The following is a 26,481-nucleotide window of genomic DNA, read 5'->3' as shown; positions in this document are numbered from 1 at the left end:
TCTGCTCTCCATATGCAGTGTGCGACAACATGCATAATAAAGCGTCGGAAAGCACAGACGCAGCACTCTCTTTGACCAATGGCTGCTGAAGAGCTGCTGAGGGAGGACCTTGTAAACTCTCCAGGGCTTCTCATAGTGAATTTGTCCGTGCCGCATGTTGTTTTTCATTAAGTGCGATAACCAGAGGATGCTTTATATATCTAACTAAAGAACAGATGTTGTGGTGTAATGCTTTAACTGAGATGAGTCATTCCAGAGCCTCCATCTTGTGACATGAGAAACAAATGTCATTAAACGTACTCGGATGGTGGTGTTTGGATAGGAAATGAAACCCTTCAGGGCTAGACTGTTTTGATCAGAGGGATTTAACGGCTCTGAGGATCTGTGCTGGAGCTTAAAGACATCAGTGTCTGACACACACACAGCTGTGCTAAGCACAAGTCCCGCTTCAGTGACATGCCCTCCAGTTATTTACAGACTTAAAGAGAAATCTGCCCATTTCACTTACAGTACCTCAACTGAATCAAATGCTTTGTGCTTTTAATTGGACCGCACAGTCAATGAAAACAGTGCTTGACTATGATTTTTCCGATCGTATATACAGTATAAGAAGGTGCGATCAAGTAATGCTTCAGTGTCGGCATGACTTCTAATTATGACCCATTGCAAAGCAAAATGTGACCAACCACCGATAACAGCTGTCAAATATCACCACCTTCGGTTTTAGCCGCACTTTATACAGTATGTCATTAATAATCGCCATAGTTTATTTCCGGGATTCTGCCTTTCTAAGACACTCCCTCTGCCTCATTTATATGGAAATGTCATGTGCACTTAAATTACATAGGGATGCACTGATACCAGTATCGGTATCGGGCCGATACTGCGCTCATGAACATGAACTGTTACATGATTTATGTATAATGATTGGTTCCCTACATTATTACAAGAAGGTGGTACAGTAATCACATTCTGTTTTCAAGAAGTTTTCTGTGTGCAAACATCCAAAGCGTGCGCCCAGAAAGCTGCCTCTCAGACAGCGTGAGAATGGCCTATGGTCTTGCAATTTAACAGACAAATTCTCACAAAATGATGTCAATATTTCCTTATAGGCAAGTATCCTTGTGAAACATAGGCAGTTATGTCTTAAGTGAGCGTAAAAAATTGAAAAGAAAACGCGTGTGTAACAGCATGTTGGATATGTGCAGGTCTTACAGTGACAGCAGCAAACCTACTGCTGTCTTTGTCCAATGTTAATCTAACAATAAAAGATCACTCACTGCTCTTGACTGGTTGAGCCCTTTTCGAACAGCCCTAAATATTCCCTGTGATTATTAAATTAAAGATAAAATATCATTGAGCAATAATATGAACACTGAAAGTAACAGTAGCTCATACAATACTTTTTAACAGGCATAATTTGGCATGAAAATAACTAAAGGTGATATCTATTTGCTAAGCCAACTAATTTGATGCATATTCTTTGTTTCTCTGCCCAATATTGTGAAAATTTTTCAAATGCAATGAAAACACAGGTAACTGTACTCGGTATAGGCAAGTACTAAAAATAAAAGTATCGTATCGGACTCGTTCTGGAAAAGTGGTATTGGTGCATCCCTAAAATTGTATAATAATAATAATAAAAAAATATGTATTAACAATTTTTTTTTTAATTATGAATAAATTATAATAATACATTATATAATTAAATGTTTAATAATAATAAAATGCTTATTATTGTTTTTTTTTATATATAGATATATAGACAGCTGATTGTATAATGTAACAAATATTTTTTTGTAAAAGTATTGAAATACATTTATTGAATTGCTTAATCAATATTTTACACAAGTTTATGCTGCAATACTGTAAATATGTTTCCCCAGACAATGGAAAATCCTGGAGTTGCTTATTTAAGCATATATGTTTTGTCAGACCAGGTTGCTTGCTTTTCTTGCAAGATCTGGCAACACTGTAATACTTAGATGGCATGTATAGCAGCAGGCTGAGGTTTTACTGTCCTCATGTCAAAAATGAGTTAAGCTTCTTTTAATGCCTTAAGGAGATGACTAAAGTATTAGTCAATGTTATGTATAAACTGAGAGTGCTTTAGCCACATACATTAGCGCCACGCACAGACTACAACGATAAACTCAGTCAGATTAACGAAGAAATCCTCTCTCGCATCTTTTTAAAATTCATATATTCATGAGATCACAGCTGTCTAACTTTGATTTGATGACGTGGAAATTTTGTGACTTTGTGTTTGGTGACTGTTTTTTTTTCTTTTTCTTATTTGGTCTACAAAGTACTATTGAAGTGATTTGTGGCCAAAGCATTTTGCAGCAGTTTGCTAAACTCATTAAGGATGCAAAATATCTGTACCTTATCGGTTATCGCGGATGTTCGATATTTATTTCTATATGTTCATTTTCCTCTTCTTTTTTTTTTACATTCACATTATCTTTGCCGTCATCTAACACTCACTTAAAGTTAATCTTATAAATACTAATAATTTAATAACACTGTTAAATGTAATCTTTTGGAATTCTTCAAATGAATATCCTTTTAAATGTTAAAGGATTTTACTTGTTTATTGTACACCACAATATTGTCAATGTATTGATTTTTAGCATAACATGGAAAAAAATTACTGGCATATTGGCATCACTATTACAATTGCTCATACTCAGGAAGTATTAAACTTGTAGCTAACTTGTCCTGTACCATTTGTCCAATGGACATGAATTATACCTCAAATCGTGCAGCTTTGACTATTGTGCCATAATGCCATTTCTAAATATAAAATCTCCTAATGATTATTCATCCAACTTTTATTCTTTTGAAACGTGACTCAAAACATATTATTTCCTCTCTCTGCCTCCCTCCTTTTCAAGCTTTCTGAAAGCCCCTTAATTGTTTTGTTTGACACGGAATTGGTGACGAAAACAGTCTGAATTCTTGATAACACGAAGGCCTTTCAGTGTTCTATGGCAGCACATGCATCATTAGTCCCAATAAACTAATCATTCAAAACCGGTGTAATCCTGGGAGAAATGGCATTGTTTCCTGTCGTTTCATCTGCGTGGACTCAGTGAGCAGTCATGAAAGTTCTCCAGTCTTCATTATGAAGGACTTTGTAATACTTCTCTATCTAATTATAAGCTTTTGTTCATCAACAGAGACTTGCACACATCCATTAAATCCCATTGTTCTATGTTTATCTACCAAGGGAAGATGTACATGCAGAGAGAATACATGACAGAGATATGATTTATTGAAGATAATTTAATGTTGTATAGTATTTATGAAATATCCTTATTGTCTCGTCAGATACAGTTCTAAAAAGGCAACAGTACAGTAGCATGTATATCATATAGGTATATCAGCCAGAGGATATTTATTGTATTTTACTTACTTTTACTTTGTTACTTTATTCATTACTTTATGTGTGAGAAACTCACATTTTTGAGTAACATTTTTATGAGTTTAGATAATAAGATTATTAATTTTTTTATCACAATTACATGAACGTAAGGATTCATTTTAAATTTCACTCCTTTGGTTTGAGCTTCTTCTTTTTTTTCATGTACCCAAGGATATGTAGTTGTAAACTGAAACATTTAAAATTTATTATGAAATATGCCGGGTCTTAATTCTTTCCTCTCTAATCAAAATATTTCACACAAAACATGTTCTTTTGTGAATATTTTTAATATTTCAATATCACTTTACATCCTGTTAGTATTTTGTTGCATTCTTATAAAAAAAACAGTTCCTCAATGACATCATCTTTCAGGAAGGGACATCAATTTTGATGAGAAAAAAAATAGTAATATCAGTAATGGATTTAATGAATTTTGATGTTGTGATGTTGTGTGATATGATATTAGCTGGTTTGTCTGTCATTCCACCTAAAAGAGAGTAAATACAGAACTTCAATTTGACACCAAATGTAAACAGTGATTCTCAATCCCTCAGTGAACATTGACTATAGCTTTTTTATTACCATCATGGTAGGTTCATCCTTGCTAATTTTCTTGCTGTTGTGTCAATAAGTTTTAAATAAGAAAAGTTAAAGGCATAGTTCACCCGGACATAAAAAAAATCTGTCTTTTACTGACCCTCATGTCATTCCAAAACTGTATGACATTCTTGCTTCTGTAAAACAAAAAAAGAAGATATTTTTAGAAATTCCTCAGTGTTTTTTGTTGACACAATGGAAGTCAGTGGTAATCAAAATGGTTTGGTTTCTTCAAAAGATCTTATTTTATTCTCCACAGAGGAAAGTAATACAGGTTTGGAACAACATGATGGTGAGTAAATGAGGACAGAATTTTAATTTTGGGGTGAACTATAACTTTTAGAGCATGTTTCACCAGATCATGCATAGAAATACTCAAATACAACACCGTCGTTTTATTTATGTATTTATTTATTTTACAAAAGTTACTGCATAACAGGAATGCCCATGTGTATTTGTTTGTGTTTTTTGACCTGCCTAAATCCTTTTCCCAATTGAATCCTGTGGATTAGCAACATGTTCAGCCACGTGTACTGTGCAGTCTGGCTAAATTTGCTGTAACCCAGCAGATCCTCAGAACCCGCATGCTTACACCAAACCTCTGTTGCTGACAAATATCATCACAAGCCTCAGTGCTCTTCTATTTCTTCTGTTGTTAATTCACTCTCTGTTCTCTTTCTTTGCTTTGCTTGGTGAAATAAAGGTGTTGTCTTGTGCTAAACAAGCCAACATGGGTTTTGGCTGTGACTTCAACAGAAAGCGAGAGAGAGAGAGAAAGAGAGGGAGGGAGGGGTGAGTGAGCAATACAAGCACTGTTTAGTCCATTAGCATCTGTTATGTCGCTGTGCTGTAGGTGCTCAGAGAGGCTTTGCGTGGAAGCGTCCAACTAAGGCAAGTCACACACGCATACACGCGCTCAAACACACTGGGAGAGCAGCTGTGTGTGATTTGGGAGCTGTCCTTCAGCACCACAACACAATTGAACTCACATGGAGGGGTAGAGACAGACACGGAAAAAAACGCTCGGCAACCTCTTTCACTCTCTCTAGACTCCTGCACGGCTCTGAGAAAAGAGTCTGTAAGTATGCTGATTTACTTTCAACTTATCTGAACACTAATTTGTAGCGAGATGGTGTTAAGTTATTCAGTGGAAGGAGAATTAAAGTGTTTTCTTGTGCATTTGAATGTTGAATGGGTGTTTAAATGTAGCATAATATAATAGTTGTATATTATTTATATATATTTTTTAAAGAGGAGTTTTAACTTGGTTAAAAGCATGTAAATGTTTTTTTTTTTTTCTCGAGTTGCCTCATATTTCATTGACTGGCTTTTTTATTTTTTATTGAAACCTGTCATGAGCTCTTTATCAGGACACTTTTGTCCGTGCAAATTATAATGTCAACATATCGCTCGTGTCCTATAGCTTGAATGTATTTCTTACTTCCTCTGAGGTCAAACATAGGGAAAGAGCAGGAGCGTTATGTGAGTTAAACCACTGAATAATTCATGAACATTTTCACCGTTTCAGTCTAGCGTGAGCAAACCCTCCTCACGCAGTTTGAGTCCTGGGAATGGATGATGAATTCAGCAGATCTATCGTATGAAATAAGATTTCTCGAACATATCAGACTATATCCATCCTCTCTACCACTTTACGGCTTGCACAGCTGTGCATATGTTGATGCATCTGTCTGCTCTTTAGTTTTCATGCGTTTGTAACGCTCACTCTTGACTAAACTCAAACAGAGATCTCCTATTGCTCTAAACACACATCTTTCTGTCTGACTTTTCTTCCCCATCTCCATCAATATTACCGATCCACCCTGAAGCTGTAGGTGTTCGAGGTGTTTTTCCTTGTTGCTTATCTCTTCTCAGCAGGACAGCATGTGTAATGTTCTTCTCTGTGTTTCCAACAGAGTACAGTCGATTTGAAGCCAAAATCCATGATCTACGGGAGCAGATGATGAACAGCAGTATTAGTTCAGGCTCTGGCTCCTTGCGGACTAGTCAGAAGAGGACCTTGTATGTCAGGTGAGCTCCCTCTAGTCACCACTAGTTACTTTTGATCTTCAAAACATGCTAGAGATTAACGCAAGACTGTGGCACTTCTGCAAAAACAACTTCACACAGTATGTAGTACATCTGGTTTTACTGGATTGTATGTACTATTATTATATTATTATTATATTAATTCTATTTTTTAAATATAAATGTTGTAAATTTTGTAATAAAATCTGTAATATTTTGTTAAAATGTGTAATAATATAAAAAATGTGTATATTTGTAAATTTTTAATAAAATCATATTATAATTATAATGTTTATAATAATATGTATTATTATATTTACATCCGAAATATCATGATTTTTTCAATATTGTGAAAAGTGTAAAGAACAATTTTAAATTGAGCACATGCTTCTCACACAAAGTATTGTGCTGTTAATATAATGTATGAATAGGAGAAAAAGCTTAAAAAAACAATGCATGGGCATTTTCACTTGTGGTCTCAGACATTTGGACCCCATTGTGTATATGTTTATACACAGTGGGGTTAATGCATACTAATATATTCACATATATTTCACAATAAAAATGTATCTTGTTATGGCTTTCATTAATATTTGACCAGCCTATTTTTTCATGTACATTGTTCTGTCTGCCACTGATTGCGTCATAGGCGGCCCCTTATGTGAACATGTCATTGTCTGAAGTGTGCCTGTTTTTTTTTTTTTTTTTTTTTTTTTTTTTGCTCTCAGAACATTCAGGCCAGTGGTTACACAGTAGATTGAATCACATATTTTCAGGCAGACACATGAAGGGCTCTGTATTGACAGAGCTTGCCATGTTTTTGGAGCCATTGTCAATCATTTCACCTTCCTGTGTGTTCACAGGCTCTCATCGCTCCTAGCCTAGCAGGTTGGTAACAGTTAGATGTAAAGAGATAGATGATCAGGATTGTAATGTGAAACTACTGCAGAATTTTTGCTCTTAGGTGGTTTTTGTTTAACGTTATTTCTAAGCTCTCAGGTTGCTATTCTTATGTTTTAATGAGAATAGCTTTGACATTTTGAGGATTCGAAAGCCCCCGGGCTCTGGATTCTCTACACAGGATGCAAGATTCACTAATTTAATATCGGATGTGATTTCTCAGCTGTGTCATATTGAGCTCAACCCATAATATGTGCATGTCGTCCCTGCATATATTTATGTGTGCTTTTTTCTTTAGAAAATAGTACACACAAATTGGTCATCATAAGAAAAGCAACATTATTTTAACTGGCAGGAAAATCAAAACTAAATTGAATTGAAGGACATACCACAGAACATAGTAAATGGATATAATGAATGATTAATGGAACAAATGGTGATGGAAATGAAGATTATATTTGTTGTGTCACTGTCATGTGTAGCGCCGAAGGGCTTCGTAAACATACTGTCTCTAAAGTGCATGTTAGAGTGAGGCTGTTTGCTCAAGTTTGGTTTATTGCAAACTTTTGCATTATAGGATGTAGTTTGTGGTTGTTTCTAAAAGACTTGTACTAACACACACTGTTGTGGCTGTCAACTTAACTTGCTTTGATATGTTTAAAATCACGCAAGGATGCCGGTAGAACTGCAGTCATCTTTGGCTTCTATTCCCTGCAGCATGTCTGCAAACCACAGCATTTCTGTGACACAAAGTCGAGGTTCACTTGGACACCAGTGACATGTAGAGCCTCTTACCTTTTTGACTTTAATTTTTTTTGTGCTTAGAAACTATGTATAGGCCTTTTTCATGACTCATAAGTGATAGTTTCTACTCATACTAGTAAATACATTTAAAAATGTGTAATTGTTCCACACTGAATGACATAGTACATACATAATTTTGACCTTTCTCAAAAGAACATCAGTTTTATGATCTGATATTCCATTAAAACCATATATCTATACGGATTGAGCTTTTAATCGGCATTCCACAGGCCCTTTACTATAATGATTTAAGGTCTCTGCTTCAACTGTGCAAGGATACAAATGTTGCCTATTACACCTCTAAGCAGATTAAGACTGCACAGAAATTATCTGCATCATTTGCTGAAGAGTTAAATAGGTGTTCTTTACATGCTTTTGGAGGTTAAAGAGGGCTTTGGTGTCTGTATGTTCCTTAAAGCCCCATAAGCTTCTCAGATGCCCTGGCTTCCTCCTGGAAGTGCTTCATTATTGATGAGGAAACGGATAAGCTAGTCAAGAGCTTGGATGGCTAGTTACTTCAGCTCCAGTTCTCTTAAATGCACATGCACACATGCCAAGAACAGCTGGCCTACTTAACATCTCAGGAAATCTGACTGTGGGCAAAATAGTTAGGAAGGCTGGCTTTTTGGAATTATAGAATGGTTTTCATATCTTTATGGTTGCTTAAAATTCATAGAAGCTTGTGTGTTCAGAGTCTAGAGGCTTTTCTTGCTGTTTATTCTATACCCTTGTAGCATTTTTTTTTCTCATGCAAGACCACTTTTAATGTTAGAAAGGGTTTAATTCCAAAAATCATAATTTTGTTTGGCATGCCCCATTTTTATCCTCCTCTCTGACCTTTAAAGTAAAGGCTGCTACTGCATCTCTAAAGCTGAAGTGGGGTTTATTATGTTAAAAAACATTTTCCTATTCCAGTGTAATATTCAGAGAGGAGTCCAAACTATACCTAAAAATAACTCTTAAAGGGATAGTTTACCCTAAAATGAAAATTTAAGTAATATTTTTCTCACCCTGGTCTTGTTCTAATGCCGTATGCTCTTCTTTCTTTTATGGACCACAAAAGGAGAATTTTGAAAAAATGGCCTGCTCACGCCCGTCCATTTAACAGCAGTGAAAGGTGACCAGCATCAAGTTTTTAAAAAAGGATGCAAAAATATCAATAAAATTGCTCTATATTCCAAGTGTTCTGGGGGTAAAATGTATTTTTTTTTTTTTTTTTTTAACTCTTCTTTTGTGGTCCATAAAAGAAAGAATGGCATACAGCATTAGAATAACACCAGGGTGAGGGGGGTGTTTGAGAATCAAAAACTTAGACAAACAGAAATTGCAAAGATGTTTTGAATATGGCACATTTTCAAAATAAAATGTATGGGCATTTATAAAAAATATATGGGCATTCTGGTTGAAATGTCATGTTTGTGACGAGACACTATATATATATATATATATATATATATATACATTTTCTTTGCTCCATCAAAAAAAAAATCTTCTTCTTCTTACTTCATTCTTCCTCCTTTAGAGCCCTGTTTGATTATGACATAACAAAAGACTCGGGCCTGCCCAGTCAGGGGCTGAACTTCCGCTTCGGCGACATCCTACACGTCCTGAATGCCTCGGACGAGGAGTGGTGGCAGGCGCGCCATGTGACTCCAGATGGCGAGATGGAGGAGATGGGCGTCATTCCCAGCAAGAAGAGGTAGGCTATGCCCCCATGCATTCCAGAACATACTGTACTGTAGAAAGTTAGGTCAGTTACCACGATTACCATGATTACCTCTTTACCATAATTAACACAATTTGTGCATTTAATGCCACATTACCCACAGCTCATAATCTTTCCTCTATGGTTTCTTTCACAATGTCTTGCGTTTCAATTCACTGCCATTTTTCATTTTGGTTTAGTTATCACCCATTGTGTACAGTAATTGTTAATAATGAGGAATGAGCACACATATATATCTGCACAATGGCATCCCAGACTTATCACATTTGAGACTAAATATACTTAACTGACAGCTGAAGTAAAAGTATCTCTCTTTGTGATGAGGGTTTTAACTTGACTCAGCAGCTGGAGATTGAAAACTATGTGGGCATTTCTTCAATCATGAGCACTTGTATGCTCCAGGGGTTTTAATTTTTATTAAAACTAACAGATTTTATTCTCTTTTTTTATTATCCTAAGATCCTGTTCAATTCTGTTTTTGTTTTGTTGTTTTTGCTACTTGTAATGCTTTTCATGTATAGAATTCGTTTTACCCTTGTCGCAGACCCAGACTTTAAACAAATAGCCAAATAATCATGAACACTTTCGATATTTATTGTGTGGTAATGATATAAATTTAAAAGAATACAAATTTCCGTCGTGGTGTCATTTCTACCACAACCAACAATGTTGACACCAATAAAGTTTTATCAAAACTTTGGTGAATTATACAGAACGTGACAATATGATTTAATTGTATTTAGGATACAAATGATGCTAGCCATGGAATTAGCTTTAGCAGGACAACGTCTGCTCTATTTTGATCAAAGTCATGGGTTTACTGTCACCTGATATTACAAAGTCTTAATTAGAGCGTTGAACTTCAGCGCTGATGTGTGATGCCGTGAGTTTCCCTCTCATTCTCTCCACTCAGCTATATGCTGACTGAAAGTTGATAATTGACTTCTCACCTCATTCTAAAAATGTGCCTCTCACGTCTCCGAACTGATCACAGGGGGCACCCAGCAAGAAACAAGTTGGGATTTCTCTTTGTGAAAGTTTCTGTAAATTATCCTATATATTTTAAACGAATTATGTGATCTACATCCTATTTCCTGGTACTTCATATTTGGATTTTGGAGATTAGAGGTCATCTAGATCCATCAAAGCATGGTTTTTGTAACAAATACACCACCTTCAACAATCATTTACTGTCAGGTGTCAAATAACTTGCTGTGAACAATGTTCCTTTTTTTTATCATTTTGTTAAATAACTGGTCTGTGCACATGCATGCAGATGGAAATTTTTGGCCATCTCACTGATTTTTTTTTTTTTTTAGAATGTTTTTTTTAACAAAAGTATTGGGACACACCTCTTAATTAAAAAATTCGGGTGTTTCAATTAGACCAATTGCCCCAGGTGTATAAAATCAAGCATCTGGCCATGCAGTCTGCATTTACAAACATCTGTGGGGAAAAATGGCGCATGGTGAGTAAAAGTCGCCAATGGTCGGCTTATTCCATACCTGAAGAGGTAGAAACTTCCACTAGCATTAATATCAGCACAAAAACTGTGTGGCGGGAGCTTCATGGAATGGGATTCCATGGCCAAGTAGCTGCATGCAAGCCTCACATCACCATGTACAATGCCGAGTGTCAGATGAGTGGTGCAAAGAATGCTTCCACTGGACTCTGGAGCACTGGAAATGTGTTCTGTGGAGTGATGAATCACGCTTCTCTGTTTGGCAGTCTGATGGACGAGTCTGGGTGTGGCGGATGACAGGAGAACGTTACCTGCCTGACTTCATTGTGCCAACTGTAAAGTTTAGTGGAAGGGGGGATCATGGTGTGGGGCTGTTTTTCAGGGGTTGGGCTAGGCCCCTTACTTCCAGTGCAGGGAAAACTTAATGCTTCAGCACACCAAGGCATTTTGGACAATGCCATGCTTCCAACTTTGTGGGAACAGTTTGGAGAAGGCCCTTTTCTATTCCAGCATGACTGTGCCCCAGTGCACAAAGCAAGGTCCATAAAAAGCATGGTTGAGTGAGTTTGATGTGGAAGAACTTGACTGGCCCTGACCTCAACCACATGGAACATCCTTGTGATGAACTGGAACAGAGATTGCATGCTAGGTCTTTTTGTCTAACATCAGTGTCTGACCTCACAAATGCTCTACTGGATAAATGGGCAAATATCCCCACAAAAACACTCCAAAATCTTGTGGAAAGCCTTTCCAGAAGAGTGGAAGCTGTTATAGCTCCAAATTGGGGACCAACTCCATACAGTCCATGTTGGTGTAATGGTCAGGTGTCCCAATACTTTTGTCCATATAGTATATTTTAAAAGGGTCATGAACGGGCTTTTTAAATTGTTGTCTGAGGTTAACTTATGACGTTCGCTTGGTTTTTACATTCAAAAACATCAAAATGAATAAGTAATAGGCTATTTTCTACCCTAGTTTTGAGTAGAAGACTTCAAAAGACTAGCGTCTCGCATTAAAGACTTGGAAGTAAACGCCCACTGCTTTGAGTGGATAACAGTTTTGCATATTATAATGAGTTTCGTGTAATGCGCGAATCGGTGGGCGGGGCTAAACCGGCCGTGTTGAAGTAGGCGTTGATCTTCTTCTGCGGGGGTGGTGGTGTTTTATCCTCTTTGTTGTCATAGTTCCCCACTTTGAAAAACGAGTCGTTTGCTGAGCCTGGTGTCAATAAAAGCTTTTATTGGACTAACAAGGACGTTTTCAGTTCTGAAACTTACAGGATATTCTTATAATTTGATGACCTCTTAGATGTCAAAAGCTCAAGGAAAATTTGATTTCTCAGTTCATCACCCCTTTAAATATTGGTAAATATTACATATATCACTTTCCTCAAAATATGTTTTGCTACAATATGCAAAAATAAAAGTTTTTGGCTTCATACGTTTTTCAATAAATGTTTTTAGTTTATACACTATTACATAATGACCACAGGACAGTTTTTGTGTATTAACAGTGAAAATACTCACCCTACATTCTCTGTCTCCTTTCTCTTCAGGGTGGAGAGAAAAGAAAGAGCCAGGTTAAAGACGGTCAAATTCAACTCCAAGTCTCGAGATAAAGCGGTAAGTGTTTGCTGCTCAAATATTTACCATGTCTGGCATGACACAAACATGCTTTTAATGCTTTTAAACAGCAGCAGTTTATAGACTAATACATTATAAATAGGCCCTTTGTGTAAAACATTTATTTGGTTTACCTGGAGTCATGCCAACATAACCTTAATTTGACAGAAATCAGAAAACATTATGAACACGCCTTGTAGCCTATTTTGAAACTGTTGTTTTTATGATATTTTTAGATGAAAGTGCTAATAAGATGTTCAGCATTAGAAACATTTTTTTGCACCTTCCTTTTGTGTGACATTTCAAAAGTCAAAACTGTTCTCACATAGGGCGACTAACAGCTGGCAAGTGTAAACTCTAACAAAGTAGTGATGTACTATATATAAGTAATGAATCATTCTTGATGAATCATTCTTCATGAATGAGATGCTTGTTTGACATTTTCATTTGTGAAATAGATTGAAATTTATTTTTACTGAATGTAGTGTACTAATCCTGTATGTTTGTTCACAATTCTCTCCTATGTGAGTATTCTTAACAGCATGTGACTATTAGGGCTGGGCGATATTGCAAAAAAATATTATATATAAAACATTTTGTTCATCAAGGATGCGTTTAATTGATAAAAAGTGACAGTTACATGGCTAAATTTTTTTTTTTTTTTTTTTAAATAAATGCTGTTCTTTTGAAATTTAAAGAATACTGAAAAAAAAAATGTATCACAGTTTCCACAAAATATTAAGCAGCACAGCTGTTTTCAACATTGATAATAATAAGAAATGTTTCTTGAGCACCAAATCAGCATATTAGAATGATTTCTGGAAGATAATGTGAAACTGAAGATTGGATTAATGGCTGCTGAAAATTCTGAGTTTTGCCATCACAGGAATAAATGACTTCTTTCATAATATATTAAAATAGGAAATTGTTATGAAATTAAATAAAATAAAATTTTAATAATATTTCTATTTGCATTGTATTTTTGATCAAATAAATGCAGCCTTGGTGAGCTTCTTACCAATCTTACCAACCCCTAAACTTTTGAATACAGTGTGTACAGTATATAGATCTCAATATTTTTCAGCATTTTGATGACATTTGATATATATTATAGTATTTGTGTAATTGCTCTGACTTAATAAATTCTGTTCAAAAGAACCATCATTTCAACTGAACAGCCATTGTAGATTAAAAAAACCCTGATTGATGCAAGAAGTAAAATGCAGTAATTTTTTCCCCCCAGTCTGTTTGCACTACTATAACATAATAACACAAATGAAACATTAATATAACAATTTTTACTAACAGATTTTAGTATAAGAAATATCCCACATTGTGAATGGGCTTAGTTGAATGACACAAACGTCATTAAATCAGTTATGAATAGATTCATTGAAATGACCTGATTCACAGAAATAAATCAAACTTACCATCTTACTTTAACACAGATTGCTAATAAAGTTGAAAATATACAGAGACAAGAAAGAACTGTACATCCAATCTAACGATGTCATCTTTAGAAAATGGAATGGCCAAATAAAAAGCACCTTTTAAATCATTGCGAAATTCACAATGTTGATTCATTTTAGATCACCACAGAATATATTGTCGATATTCAATATTGCCCAGCCCTAGTGATTTTAACTTTGCAGCAGTATTGTGTTTAGCAAACATCTCCTGCACCAGATAAACTCATCATCCACTCTTCAATGTCTTAGCCTTTTCAACTGCATTCACTAATGCAGGATGAGTGCATGAACGTTTCAGAGAACAAAAAGATAAATACGCTTGCCATTGATGTCAAACTGCTCTTCACCTTCTCTTCCTGCAAATTACTCCGCTGTCCATCTATTTAAGTCTTTTGTGCTTATTGTAGCTTTGTTCCCGTCCAAACTTTTTGATCAGTGTTAATCACTAACTTTAATCCACTAACTAATTTCGAGGGTTGCATGTCCTTGAGTTTGTCCCACTTTGCTGACATGGTTGTGGTAACTACCCTTTAAGTTGATCTGATATTCAGTAATCCCTCATAAACTCAACTGTATCTGTTGCCATCTCCAAATCAATATCATGTTTCATGTCTATTTATAAGTTCTAGCATTAGTGATTTTTGTCATTCCAGCATCATTTTATTGGATGGCGGTGGCCACAGAGCCAGTAACATGGGCATCTGTTAAGTTGGGCATTTGTTCATACTTGAACTAGACACCCAACACCATTCCATCTGTTCTTCCCTTTTTGTTCTCCCTCCCTCCATCCCTCCCTCTCCTTCTCAGCAGTCATTCAATGACAAGCGTAAAAAGAACCTCTTTTCGCGAAAATTCCATTTCTACAAGAACAAGGACCCCAGCGAACAGGAAACAAGCGATGTGGACCGTAAGTACATTAGCCGCGGATACAGAAAAGCACTGGACGTGTGCAAGACAGGGTAGTGGCACCAACACCTCTGAACGAAACTCCTGCTTTTGCAACAACCCTAAACATGACAGGAAATTTGATTGATCCCTTCTGCATCAATATGAGATGATTTGAGGACAGAATGTCTGTTGAAGACCACTGAAGTCTCTGTATCTGGGTTTGTTGCAAGGCAGGAGCGAAGTTCTTCGGTAAGACCAGATATGTTGTTCCAGTAATCATTGTTATTTTTGTGGTTTTCTCCTGTTCCTTGCTCTCTGCCGACTGCTCCACAGGACCTGAGTGACGACAAAGGCTTGAGTAAGTCCACAAAGGCTACAGCAGGTCTACCCCACCGGCCCCACCAAACTCCCATTATTCCCCATAAAACTGTCTTGCCCGTAGAAGTGATGTTGAGTTAGAGTTGTGTTGTGTCTGCAGCCTGTTTTGCATCTAGACGACTATAAAACACAAAGGGCCAGATTTACTAACTTTACTCTTTTTGGCATTAAAAAGTACTGTCAGGATTTACTGAAGACACGTAGATAAAAAGGTGTGGACAGAGTTATGCATTCGTTGGAGTTTCCCTTTCAGACACAACATTTATGAGAGGAGGTTTGCGGTAGTCAATTAACTGGTATTTGCGGCATTATTTAACACCCAAAAAAGGCATGTGTTAACCCATTTTGCACTTGACATGCTGCTATAGGAGGAGGCACCACAGAGAACAGAGAGCAGAAGAGAATTGTCTCCATTCGTGTTAATTTATTTAGAATGCTTGAGGAAGATGTTATTGCTTGCTACCCTTGGAAGATTGCGTTTGTCATAATGGAAATGAGCTGCTGCGTCTGTGTTCTTTAATTTGCGCATTATCACCTGCAGAACTTAACTTTCCACTCCCATCTGTGCTTTTATGGAATTATGGTGTCATGCTACTTTGCGCTGTTTTGTAAATCTGGCTCGAAGTTTGCAGATCAGCAATGATTGAAAATCAAATGTAACATTAAAATAAATAAATAGGGCTGGACAATTCATCAAAATAAAACTGAAATACATATAATCAAATCGCGATTATAAAATCAAAGACTGCAAACTTGAAGTATATAGTCTGTTGCGCTGCGTGTTTCAGAGTGAAGAGCAGCACTGTGTTCATTCACAGTGTTTACTGCAGCTTTTATTACTGTGTTTTGAGAGCGGCTTTGTTCACAGTAAATGCTGCTTCTCCATCGCTGCATGTGCTCAGTTTAACATCGTTTTGGGAACACAGTGTGTGTTAGGTTGACTTTATTTAAATTCAAATTTGCATAATTTCCAAAATGTTTGTGGATAGAAGTCTACAGAATTTCACCAATATTCTCCCAAAGTAAAATCTCCATGGTTCGAATGTTTGAAAGTAAAGAATTTAAGACATCAAAATGTTGTATTGACACATAGGGCCCTATCTTGCAACCAGTGCAATTGACTTTGTACACCGTCATTCCTATTTTGCACCTGACGCACAGCAGACTTTTCCCTCCACAGACGCACGTCGGTAAATTAGGGAATGAACTTGCGGTTCAGCGAAAAGGAGGCGTGTTCCGGCACAAACGTTCCCTCGTGCTATTTTGCAGTTTCAGGAAACAATTCCGCCCCAGACCAGGAAAAACCTAAAAGAAAAAGGTTTAAAGTCTAAAGTCAGTGGTGCGTTATTCAGATATTATTTTAAGAGCGCATGCTTGGCCATAATGTAGCATGTACACAACACGCATACACTTTGCTTCTCTCATCTACACAGACACAGCAGTTCCCATTTTTGCAAACCATACATAATTACAAGGAAAAATATTACCACACGAGGGAAATCATTGTGGTGTCCATGAAGATGTGAAAAATAGGCATAAATCTAGCTTACACGTTTACCCAAATTATTATACGCTTGTTTAACCGAAGCTAATTTGGGTGGGTTTCTCCCATCTCCATACAATGTCACTTCTCTGTCTTTTACGGCCCTGACGAGAACGTCGGACTCCTCGGCTGTGAATCGCTCCTGGCGTGCGCCTGGCAAGTGCGCCATTATAATAGCAATCCGCCATGGAACAAGCGCGCCTGCTTTTAAAGGGAATGTGAGATGACGCTCTGATTGGTTTATTGCACGTTACGCCCAAACCACACCTAAGAGTAATGTAGCTACTTCAGACCAACCCATTTTAGATTTGCGGAGATCCACCCACAAAGTTACTTGCGTTTCGTGTTTGATACTTGCATTTCAGATCGTTAAAATAGGGCCCTTAGTGGTGTCATTTTCAATTCAAATCGCAATATCATAAAAATGATATCGTTCTATCCATCTATTGATATATCCTATCGTTCTATCTATCTGTCTGTGACCATTAGACCATCAGAGACCTGTGAACATTCAAATGTGTCATTCAATTATTGAAATATTAACTTAAAATCTAAGGGGGTACTTCAGGTAAATATTTGACCTCTAAAGGTGATGATACACAGGGCAACTTTTTGAGCAATGCTGCTGGGCAATGTTGCCATCAACGGGCAACCAGATGAGACACAGGGCCCATGACCAATCTAAATTATCCAGATAGAAATGTATTGCCAATTTTCAATGGGAAAGTGCCCAAGCAACAATCGCAACATTGCTCAAAAAGTTGCACTGTGTATCATCACCTTAAGGGGTTTGGCAAACAAAAAAGTTTGAGAAGCTATCAGGTTTAGGGCTTTGAACAAATGCCTAACCCAATGGGCTACATGCACGCATAACTTCCGCGTTTGACGCAAGGATGCTCTTGCGTTTCCGGTTGGGGAGATTTAAAGCGGAGGAAAACCGAGGAAAACGGGATTATGGCAGAGTCTTCAAAATGTACTGTCCTCTCGTCTTTGAAACGAAACTTTAATACGTTTAGATGCAATTTTATATATAGTTATGTTTATTTAATATAATAAATACAGAAGCATAAACAAAATGAGGGGTGTCTGTTTTTGTGACTAACGTTTCTTTAGTATAGCAATAGAGTATAAAAACCAATATAAATTCTCGGTATAGCATTGGACTACGATCGGCGGAAGTAATCCAGCATCCTTAGACCTTCACCGGAAATACCGCCGTGCATAGAGCCCATTCCCCTTACTAAGCAATCGAATGAATGATTTTCACCTGGTGACAAGTGAAGCAGGGCACTTGTCACCAGGTGAAAATCATTCATTCGATTGCTTAGTAAGGGGATAACTTCGTATCTTAGGGGATATTAAGGTAAGCAATACCTTGGAAACCACCTGCAACAACCTAGTATTTGAGCAGCAAGTTTTGCACTGCTCACATTTTCATCAGAATATGTACAAATGTAGTTATTGCCGGGATTCTGCTTTGGGAGGTTATGTGCGCACAGATACTTTTGGGGACAAATATATCAAATGCAAATAATGTTGTTGTCAGAAGAATTTAACCCTCATGTTCTGTTTGAGGTCTGAGAGACCGCCAGGACATTTTTTTGCATGTCAGGATGATGCAGTAACTTGCTTTAATCTAATAGGAACTGATTATAAGCAAAAATTTGAATAATACTCAACTATATGAAAAATATAGTTGTTGTGCAAAAAGTTTGGGGTGAGTAAGATTTCTTTTATGTTTTTCACTAAGGCTGTTTTTGAGTGAAAATAAAAGTAAAAACAGTAATATTGTGAAATATTACTACAGTTTAAAATAACTATTTAAAATAATATATATTTTAAAATGTAATTTATTCCTGTGATGGCAGAAATCTTCTAAAATTATTCTTCAGAAATCATTCTAATATGCCGATTTGCTGCACAAGAAACTGTCATTATTAATGTTGAAAACATTATATTTATACAATTATTAAATTTATATATTTATACATTTCAGGAATCTTTGAGTAGAAATTTCAAGAGAACAGCATGCATTTGAGATAGAAATCCTTTCTAACTTATATGTCTTTACTGTCACTTTTGATCAATTTAATGCATCCTTGCTGAATAAGTACAAAAAGAGTAAAATAAAAACTCATCCCAAACTTTTGACCAGAACTGTGAAAACAGTCACGACAGAACATGAGGGGTTAAGATTAGCATGGTTGATGTGAAAGAATGTTATTTACAATCTCCCTTGACTTCTGAATGTTTAGTATTTCTGTCTTCCTAGACTTCTACATTGAGACATTTTTTAGGTGGTGGAGTTGAGCCTCTCCATCCATCAATGTCCATCAATGCACCATGACTGTGTTAAGAGCTCCCCCCCCCCCCCCCCCCCCCCCCCTACCCTCCCGATGATTTTACATTTTTCATACGGCTGAAATACCAAATTCATTTCGTGGAAGCAGTTTTATGAGAAAATAAGCAAAATTAGATCATCTTCAAAGCCTCAGATGTCCTGTTCAGGTTCTTAACACTGCCATCTTCTGGTGACTGCTCCTAGTGTGTCTGGCGTATTCCTGCAAGGCTGGTGTTTTTGTGTCTCTGGTGCTTATTTTCCCTTTTTATGGTTTCAGAGCATGTAACTTCTAACGCCAGCGATAGTGAAAGTAGTTACCGTAAGTGTGTGTTCCCCTTTATTTCCTTTCATCATGTTTTTGAGTTCATCTCTTGAGTGTTTAATTCCCGTTTGTGCTCTAAACTTACCTTACCTTATATGTTATACACGCGCGCACACACACACACGCACATAATTGAAAGATGTGTACTATTTAAGACCAATATCAGAGTCAGGATTTTGTACAAGAATAGTTTATTTTGAGATTTTAAAAAAAATTATATTTTAATTTTCCATAACACAACATTACAATTGTTAAAAGCTAATCTAAACACACTATTGATTTAGCCGACAGAAGCTTACCATTAATTTACCATGCTTTATAGTTCATAGCATGCTTTGCCTGTGCTGAGAGTTTTAAGTGATAAAGCAGGTGCTGTTATCATGTGTGTACCTTGCTTTAGTGATCATGCCAGGGACAGAGCGTGTTACGGCCTGGAATATTACCTTCAAATAACATTTGAACAAGCCTGTGTCTTTCAGCAGTTTTGTAAATCATGGCCTGTCATTCACGTTGAGCGGGCTGAAAAACCTCTTGAACTTTTATTTAATGCCACATGGCTCTCAAATATATCTCATCTGAACAGTGAGTGAAAATTAGAGACAAAGGCATGCTTTCATAGGGTATAGGGTACAAGTAATATATTTGAAATGTAAATGAGCAGTAATAATACAAAAGAAAAATATATTTGAACGCTCAACATCAGATTTCAATTACATTTCGATTTTCATGTACAAGTGGTTGACTTAGTCATACAACAACATAGTTGATTAGTGAGGTTATTTATTTATTTATTGCACCAGTCTTTTAACCTTAAACTTGTACACTCTTGCTTAAAAGTTTGATGTCGGTATGATTTTTTAAATAGTTTTTGAACAAAGTCTCTTATGCTCACTATGGCTGCATTTATTTGATCAAAAATACACTAAAATCAGTATTTTTTAAAAATATATATATCATTACATTTTAAAATGTAATTTGTTCATGTGATGGCAAAGCTGAATTTTCAGTAGCCACTACTTTAGTCTTCAGTGTCACATGATCCTTCAGAAATCATTCTAATATGCTGATTTGGTGCTTAAGAAACATTTCTTATTATTATCAATGTTGAAAACGGGTGTGCTGCTTAATGTTTTTATTTTCAGGATGCTTTTAATAGAAAGTTCAAAAGAACTGCATTTATTTTTAAGATTAATTAAAACCTTACTGACCCCAACCATGTGAACATTAGTAGTATACATTATTTAGCATGCCAAATAATTAGCTAACCAGTGTACTTTAGCTGTTAGACGGCAAGCTAATGTCCTCTCTGAGAAGTTGTGGTATGAGCCTGGGGTTTTAAGGTATCTAAGAAGATAAAAACAGTTCCACTCTTGAAAATGCATCTCTGATGTTTGTCAAAATCCTCTCAATCAGAAGTTTAAGCCATTTAGGTAAGGTATAGAAGAGTTTAGCTGAGGCTATACAGCACATACATGCTGGTTTAATTATATTCTCTAAGATTTTTGAACTTATATCAGTATCTCTGTCTTTACCAGGTGGACAGGAAGATTATGTCCTCTCTTACGAGACAGTCACGCAACAGGAAGGTGAGTGTCTTCTTGCAAGCTTTCTTTTATTATGGTACATTTGTTTTTATTACTCCATATAACTTACATTTAGGTGTCATTGTACAACACTGATTTATTGTAAGACTTCTTTTTATTGTGGTTTACAGCGAGTTACGCTCGTCCAGTGATTATCCTTGGACCCATGAAAGACCGGATCAACGATGATTTAATCTCAGAGTTTCCTGACAAGTTTGGGTCATGTGTTCCCCGTGAGTACACTGTTTTATTATTTCTTTTGCAGTATTTCAAATATCTTCTGCACTGTTATAATGGTCATTACTGTTCTTTGACCAGACACGACTAGACCAAAGCGAGACTACGAGGTTGATGCCAGAGACTACCATTTTGTTGTCTCACGGGAGCAAATGGAAAAAGACATTCAAGATCACAAGTTCATCGAGGCGGGCCAATATAACAACCACCTCTATGGGACAAGCGTGCAGTCCGTGCGAGAGGTTGCAGAAAAGGTGAACAAGTTCAACTTGTTAAGAAGTAATAAACTTATGGCAGTAATAAAAAAGGAATTTTCTTTTTGTGAGTTTCGTGATGACCTTTCGATTTCACTGTGCTGCAGTTTTCTCATTTTTCATGTGACAATCTTTTTTTTTTCCACTGTTCTTTAAGGGCAAACATTGCATCCTGGATGTCTCAGGCAATGCCATCAAACGACTCCAGTTAGCACAGCTCTACCCCATAGCGGTGTTCGTGAAACCAAAATCAGTGGAGAATATTTTGTACGTTGTTGTTTGAAAGGATCCTCAAACACATGATAAATACTAAAGCTTGACTGATTGGTACTAATAACAGGTCCTCTGTGTCCTCCTCAGAGAGATGAATAAAAGATTGATGGAGGAGCAAGGCAGGAAGACTTATGACAGAGCTATGAAACTGGAGCAGGAATTCTTAGAGCACTTCACCGGTGAGAACAGTAGAATACACTTACCCACATCCAAATCAATTCTGACATTTCTACTTGACTCCTTTTCATCTATAGATATCTTACCTTACCTGTCCTGCAACAAATCCACACTCTAATATAGAGAGGGGTGCAAAGATGATGTCAAAACTCAGAAGACTTTTTCCAATGGGGTTTTCCAATTAAATAAGTAAAATAAGGTCTTGAGGATACTTGAATTTCTTTCTTCTGCTGAAGACAAAAGAAGATATTTTGAGGAATATGGGTAATCAAACTGTTCATGGTCCCCATTGACTTCCATAGTATGGAAAAAAATACTGAAATCAATGGTGCCCCACCACACCTTTTTGGTTACAAACATTCTTCAAAATATCGTCTTTTGTGTTCAGCAGAAGAAATAAACTCATACAGGTTTGGAACAACTTGAGGGTGAGTAAATGATGAAAACATTTTCATTTTTGGGTGAACTATCCCTTTAAGACCGAAGAAGGCAACGAAATTGAAGGGGAGAGTGGAGAAACTTAGTTAGCGGAAAATTTTTTGATATACTAACAGCGAAGCTCTTTTTTATTTATGTAAAGCCTACTACTTAATAAAATATTGCTATAAAGCCACAAATATCATAACCAGCAGAAAGATGTAAAGTACAGAGAAATGTATTGTGGGAGCGGGATTTGAGCGAATGTCGTTTAACTGGTGAGTGTGAGCGCTACATAATTGAAGCATTCACTTGGGCCGTGAGCGATTGAGCAGAGCACACTGGCATAGAGCGGAATCACTCACATGCTCTAAAACAGACATTATTTTACTTGTAGAGTAAATTGAAAAACCCCATAGAAATATCTCGAGTGAACCAGTGGTGAATTAGTTTTCTGGGTATTAACATCGTCCCTGCACCACTCTTTTAAACTAAGCTATTTTGACACACATCCAGTTTTATTCCACCTGTTTACATTGATTTTAAAGGGGTAGCGGAAAAAAAGAAGACAATTCTGTTATTTACTCACCCTCATGTCATTCCAAACCTGTACGACTTTCTTTTGTGCAACATAAAAAATCAATGTTTTTAATATCTCAGTGTTTCTTTTTTTTCTCCCCCCATACAATGAAAGTCAATGGGGTCCAAAACAACATTGATCCCCAATTAATTTCATTGTATGGACAAAAACAAACAAGCAAACAGAGATATGTTTAGAAATATATTCTTTTATGATAGATGAAAGTATGTTTAGGAATGACACTGGGGTGAGTAAATAATGACCGTGTTCATTTTTAGTTGAACTATCCTTTTAAGACACAAAACGAATTATGTTTACATTAATCCCCCCACCAAGACACGCTGAGTTGACAGATGCCAAGCTTATTGATTTAAATTTAATTAAAAAGGCAATCAACATTTGCACAAAACCACTGCCATTCAAATAATAAATAAGGTTGGGGTTTTCAATGAAATATCACAAAAGCCGCAAGCATGTGAAACTTCACTGTGTGGTTTTATGTCTCCTCACAGCAAACAACCTTTAGTCGTTGAAAGATTGCCTGGAGTATTTCCAGGAAAGTTTCCTTGAGTTTATAACTTACTATAATATGTTTATTTTCAGTTTAACTCAATATTCAAAATAAATCATTATTAACATTTACAAAACAGAACATTAAAAGCGGAAACAATCAATTTGGTGTAGTAAAAAAAAAAAAGCCAAGACAGACATTAGCTCACTGCAAATAACCTTTGCTTTAACCACAGAAACAATATGGTATGTTGTATTAGTGCTTGCACAGAAGATTTTTGAGCTTTTATATTGCTGTAACACCATAGACATTAAAATGTAGCAACATCTGCTAACCCATTACTTTCCACAGGAGTGACATGCAATTTTTAATTGCATTACGGTTCGGCCACATTTACTTCAGTCGAGTTTTCGCGGGTCTAATCCAGTCATTTCAATAGGAATCCACGCGATCAGGGATTTTGTGTGAAGGCGCAAAATTTCCCCAAGCAGATTTCGCAACGGGTTCGAGTTGGTCAAGCAAATTCATTGTGCTGACCAAATGAAAGCTGCTCCGTTTTAAAATGACTTCTGTATGAACTGTGCTTCATGCATCGCTACACTATTGACAGTAGACAAGAGTCCTTTGTTGCCCCTGAGGCTGCACAAACACAACAATTTAAAGTATTATAAAATACTGTTAGGACATTTATTTGCTTTTTATTTTTGTAATGTTACCAAGACTTTTTATTAAAGGGAGTGACCGCATTTGGCATCAGTGGCAAATAATTATGGGCTGCATGTACTTAGTCTCAGAGTCTTAGAGTGAGATGTATTATACTCATCGATGTTGATCTTATCTTTCTTGCAGCCATTGTACAAGGGGACACATTAGAAGAGATCTACAACCAGGTTAAGCAGATCATCGAGGAGCAATCTGGGCCGGTCATCTGGGTACCAGTCAAAGAGAAGTTGTGAGATGGCTGAAGACAAATAAACCTTATTCCTCTTGCAACTTTTTTTGTTATCCCCCCAAGTTTTCTCTTTTATACTAACCTGGCCTGCTGCTGACATTGGCTTTCTGACCCCTGAGCATAGGAAACATGTTTTGTTTTTTTTGGAGTCCAAAATATTCTCCACTGATTTTGGAGTCTTGGGGTCATGGTGGTCTTACAGCCACTTCTCTCTTACTCTCTCTCATGCCTCTCTTTGAAACTGCTGTCTAGAACTTGCATCCCAATCTCCGCATTTCAGGAGACATGCCTGAACAGCGACTTACTGGACAGATTATACGGTACAGATTCCTTAATGTTTAAGGGAGGTGACTTTCTCGAAGGAAAACCAATGAGTTAATGCATTATATACATTTTGGTTTGTTCTTTTCCCCCCCAAATATGATCAGAAGTTAAAGCTTTCATGTCTGTCTCTGAAAAGACATAAAGCTCAACTTTGCATGTTTTTGCATTAAGAGCATGTTTTGGATTATTCTTTTGAGATTTAACATATGTTAATTTTTTTTTTTTTGTCAGACAGATTTGAGCTATGTGAACTGCTGCCGTCATATTACTTTTGTTTTCTCTCGTTTATTTTGTAAAATGAAGCAGCCCACTTGCTCTACACAGCTGATCAGTTTTGTCACAAGTGCACAAAGAGGACAAAAACATTTGGCACAAAAGTTCTTCTTTTTATATTAAATGTCTATTTGTCTTAACAATCTGTGTACATTTTAATCATGGTGCATATGGGAGTAGCTTATAGTTGAGGTGAAGAAAGGAACGGTTTATGGTTATCTTTCAAATCCAGGTGATGACATATTCTTACTTCAAGAAACAGCAATGCAAATAAGAGAGTATAAATTGTAATGTATATTCAATCCCTCAGTATACTGCCTATTTTGTTATAATAAAAGTCTATATTGAGCTTTAATTAAACACTATACCTATGGGAATTATTTCTTTATAATGTCAGACATACACTCATATAAATATGTGTGTATATAAAATATATATATATATATTTTTTTTTTTTACTTTTACCTCCTTCACTTTTGTTGTTTATGGTTTGTTTTTATGCAAAAACAACACTGATTCACGGGACACCTGGGCTGAATGGTGGAGTTCCATTTGCATCTGCTCAAACAATATGAAAAAACTCAAGTTGGCAGTTTGTAGTCTTCAGCTCTCTCTCCTATGTAGTTATGTCATGTTTACTTTTTCATGTGACTTGCATGATTTCTAAAAGCAATAGTCTTTGACACATTAAATATGAGTGAGAAGCGGAGGAGAGGGCTTCTCTTTCTGTTTTCACCTGGGATTGTGAAAATGTCAGAGTTAGCATGAGCTGTAAACGTTAGAGGCTAGGAGATTCTTGCCTCTATGTATGTGAACTTGTCGATTGCCCATAGATGAAGAGAGATTTGCTCTGCCACTCTCTAACACAAGCCTTTAACTCTCCACCAGGGGCCGCGCTGACAGCATCCCCTTTTCATTCTTAAGTTACTCGGAGATGATTGTTTTCTAAAAGATTGCTTCTCTAACTTGTCTTCATGGCTTTCTAACACACTTTTATGACTAGATAATGTACATAATCTGCCAACTTGATTCATTCCATTTGTCAAAGAGGAGAACAGCTAATAAAAACTTTTTTCTCATACACAGTGTTTTGATTGTATCTTTTTTTAAAAGGGTAAAAGAAAACTTGCATCACAAGTGTGTTGTGATTGTCAAAACATTTGGTAACTGAACAGAAGTTTAGAGTTTAGTGACAACATGTTACAATGTTTACATGATGCAATGACTGGCAGGATACTTTTTCTATTATTCATTGACACAAATTTCACGATTTCAATTCTTGTGATTTGAATCCGATATAATTTGGATAAATATTAGGGATACATGTTAATTTTTCGCAAGAAGAAAAATATCTCACCTACTGCTGTAAACATCCTACAGCCCTGTCAGCTGG

The 26,481-nt window shown here is 36.5% G+C and overlaps 1 protein-coding gene across 15 annotated transcripts in view; it reads left to right on the top strand.

Moving 5' to 3' along the window:
- The window catches only part of dlg1a (discs large MAGUK scaffold protein 1a), a 131,970-nt gene extending 107,345 nt beyond the window's left edge, over positions 1-24,625 (top strand). For 5 of the 15 annotated variants that reach the window (XM_056258884.1, XM_056258881.1, XM_056258876.1 and 2 more), the window contains 11 exons: positions 5,941-6,055; positions 9,279-9,455; positions 12,500-12,566; positions 15,257-15,281; positions 19,463-19,504; positions 21,043-21,093; positions 21,222-21,323; positions 21,409-21,581; positions 21,739-21,848; positions 21,942-22,033; positions 24,389-24,625. In XM_056258884.1, the coding sequence (XP_056114859.1) occupies positions 5,941-6,055; positions 9,279-9,455; positions 12,500-12,566; positions 15,257-15,281; positions 19,463-19,504; positions 21,043-21,093; positions 21,222-21,323; positions 21,409-21,581; positions 21,739-21,848; positions 21,942-22,033; positions 24,389-24,495 (1,061 nt within the window). In that variant the 3' untranslated portion in view covers positions 24,496-24,625. Of the gene's footprint in view, positions 1-4,924; positions 5,103-5,940; positions 6,056-9,278; positions 9,456-12,499; positions 12,567-14,842; positions 14,943-15,256; positions 15,282-19,462; positions 19,505-21,042; positions 21,094-21,221; positions 21,324-21,408; positions 21,582-21,738; positions 21,849-21,941; positions 22,034-24,388 lie in introns of those variants that run through there. The other 10 variants (XM_056258882.1, XM_056258878.1, XM_056258877.1 and 7 more) reach the window with 4 other exon arrangements.
- The last annotated feature ends 1,856 nt before the right edge of the window (positions 24,626-26,481 follow it).

This window comes from Rhinichthys klamathensis, unplaced genomic scaffold, assembly GCF_029890125.1.
Source record: "Rhinichthys klamathensis goyatoka isolate OS25496 unplaced genomic scaffold, OSU_Roscu_1.1 h1tg000160l_1, whole genome shotgun sequence".
Classification (NCBI taxonomy): domain Eukaryota; kingdom Metazoa; phylum Chordata; class Actinopteri; order Cypriniformes; family Leuciscidae; genus Rhinichthys; species Rhinichthys klamathensis.
This window is presented reverse-complemented; position numbering and strand designations above follow the sequence as displayed.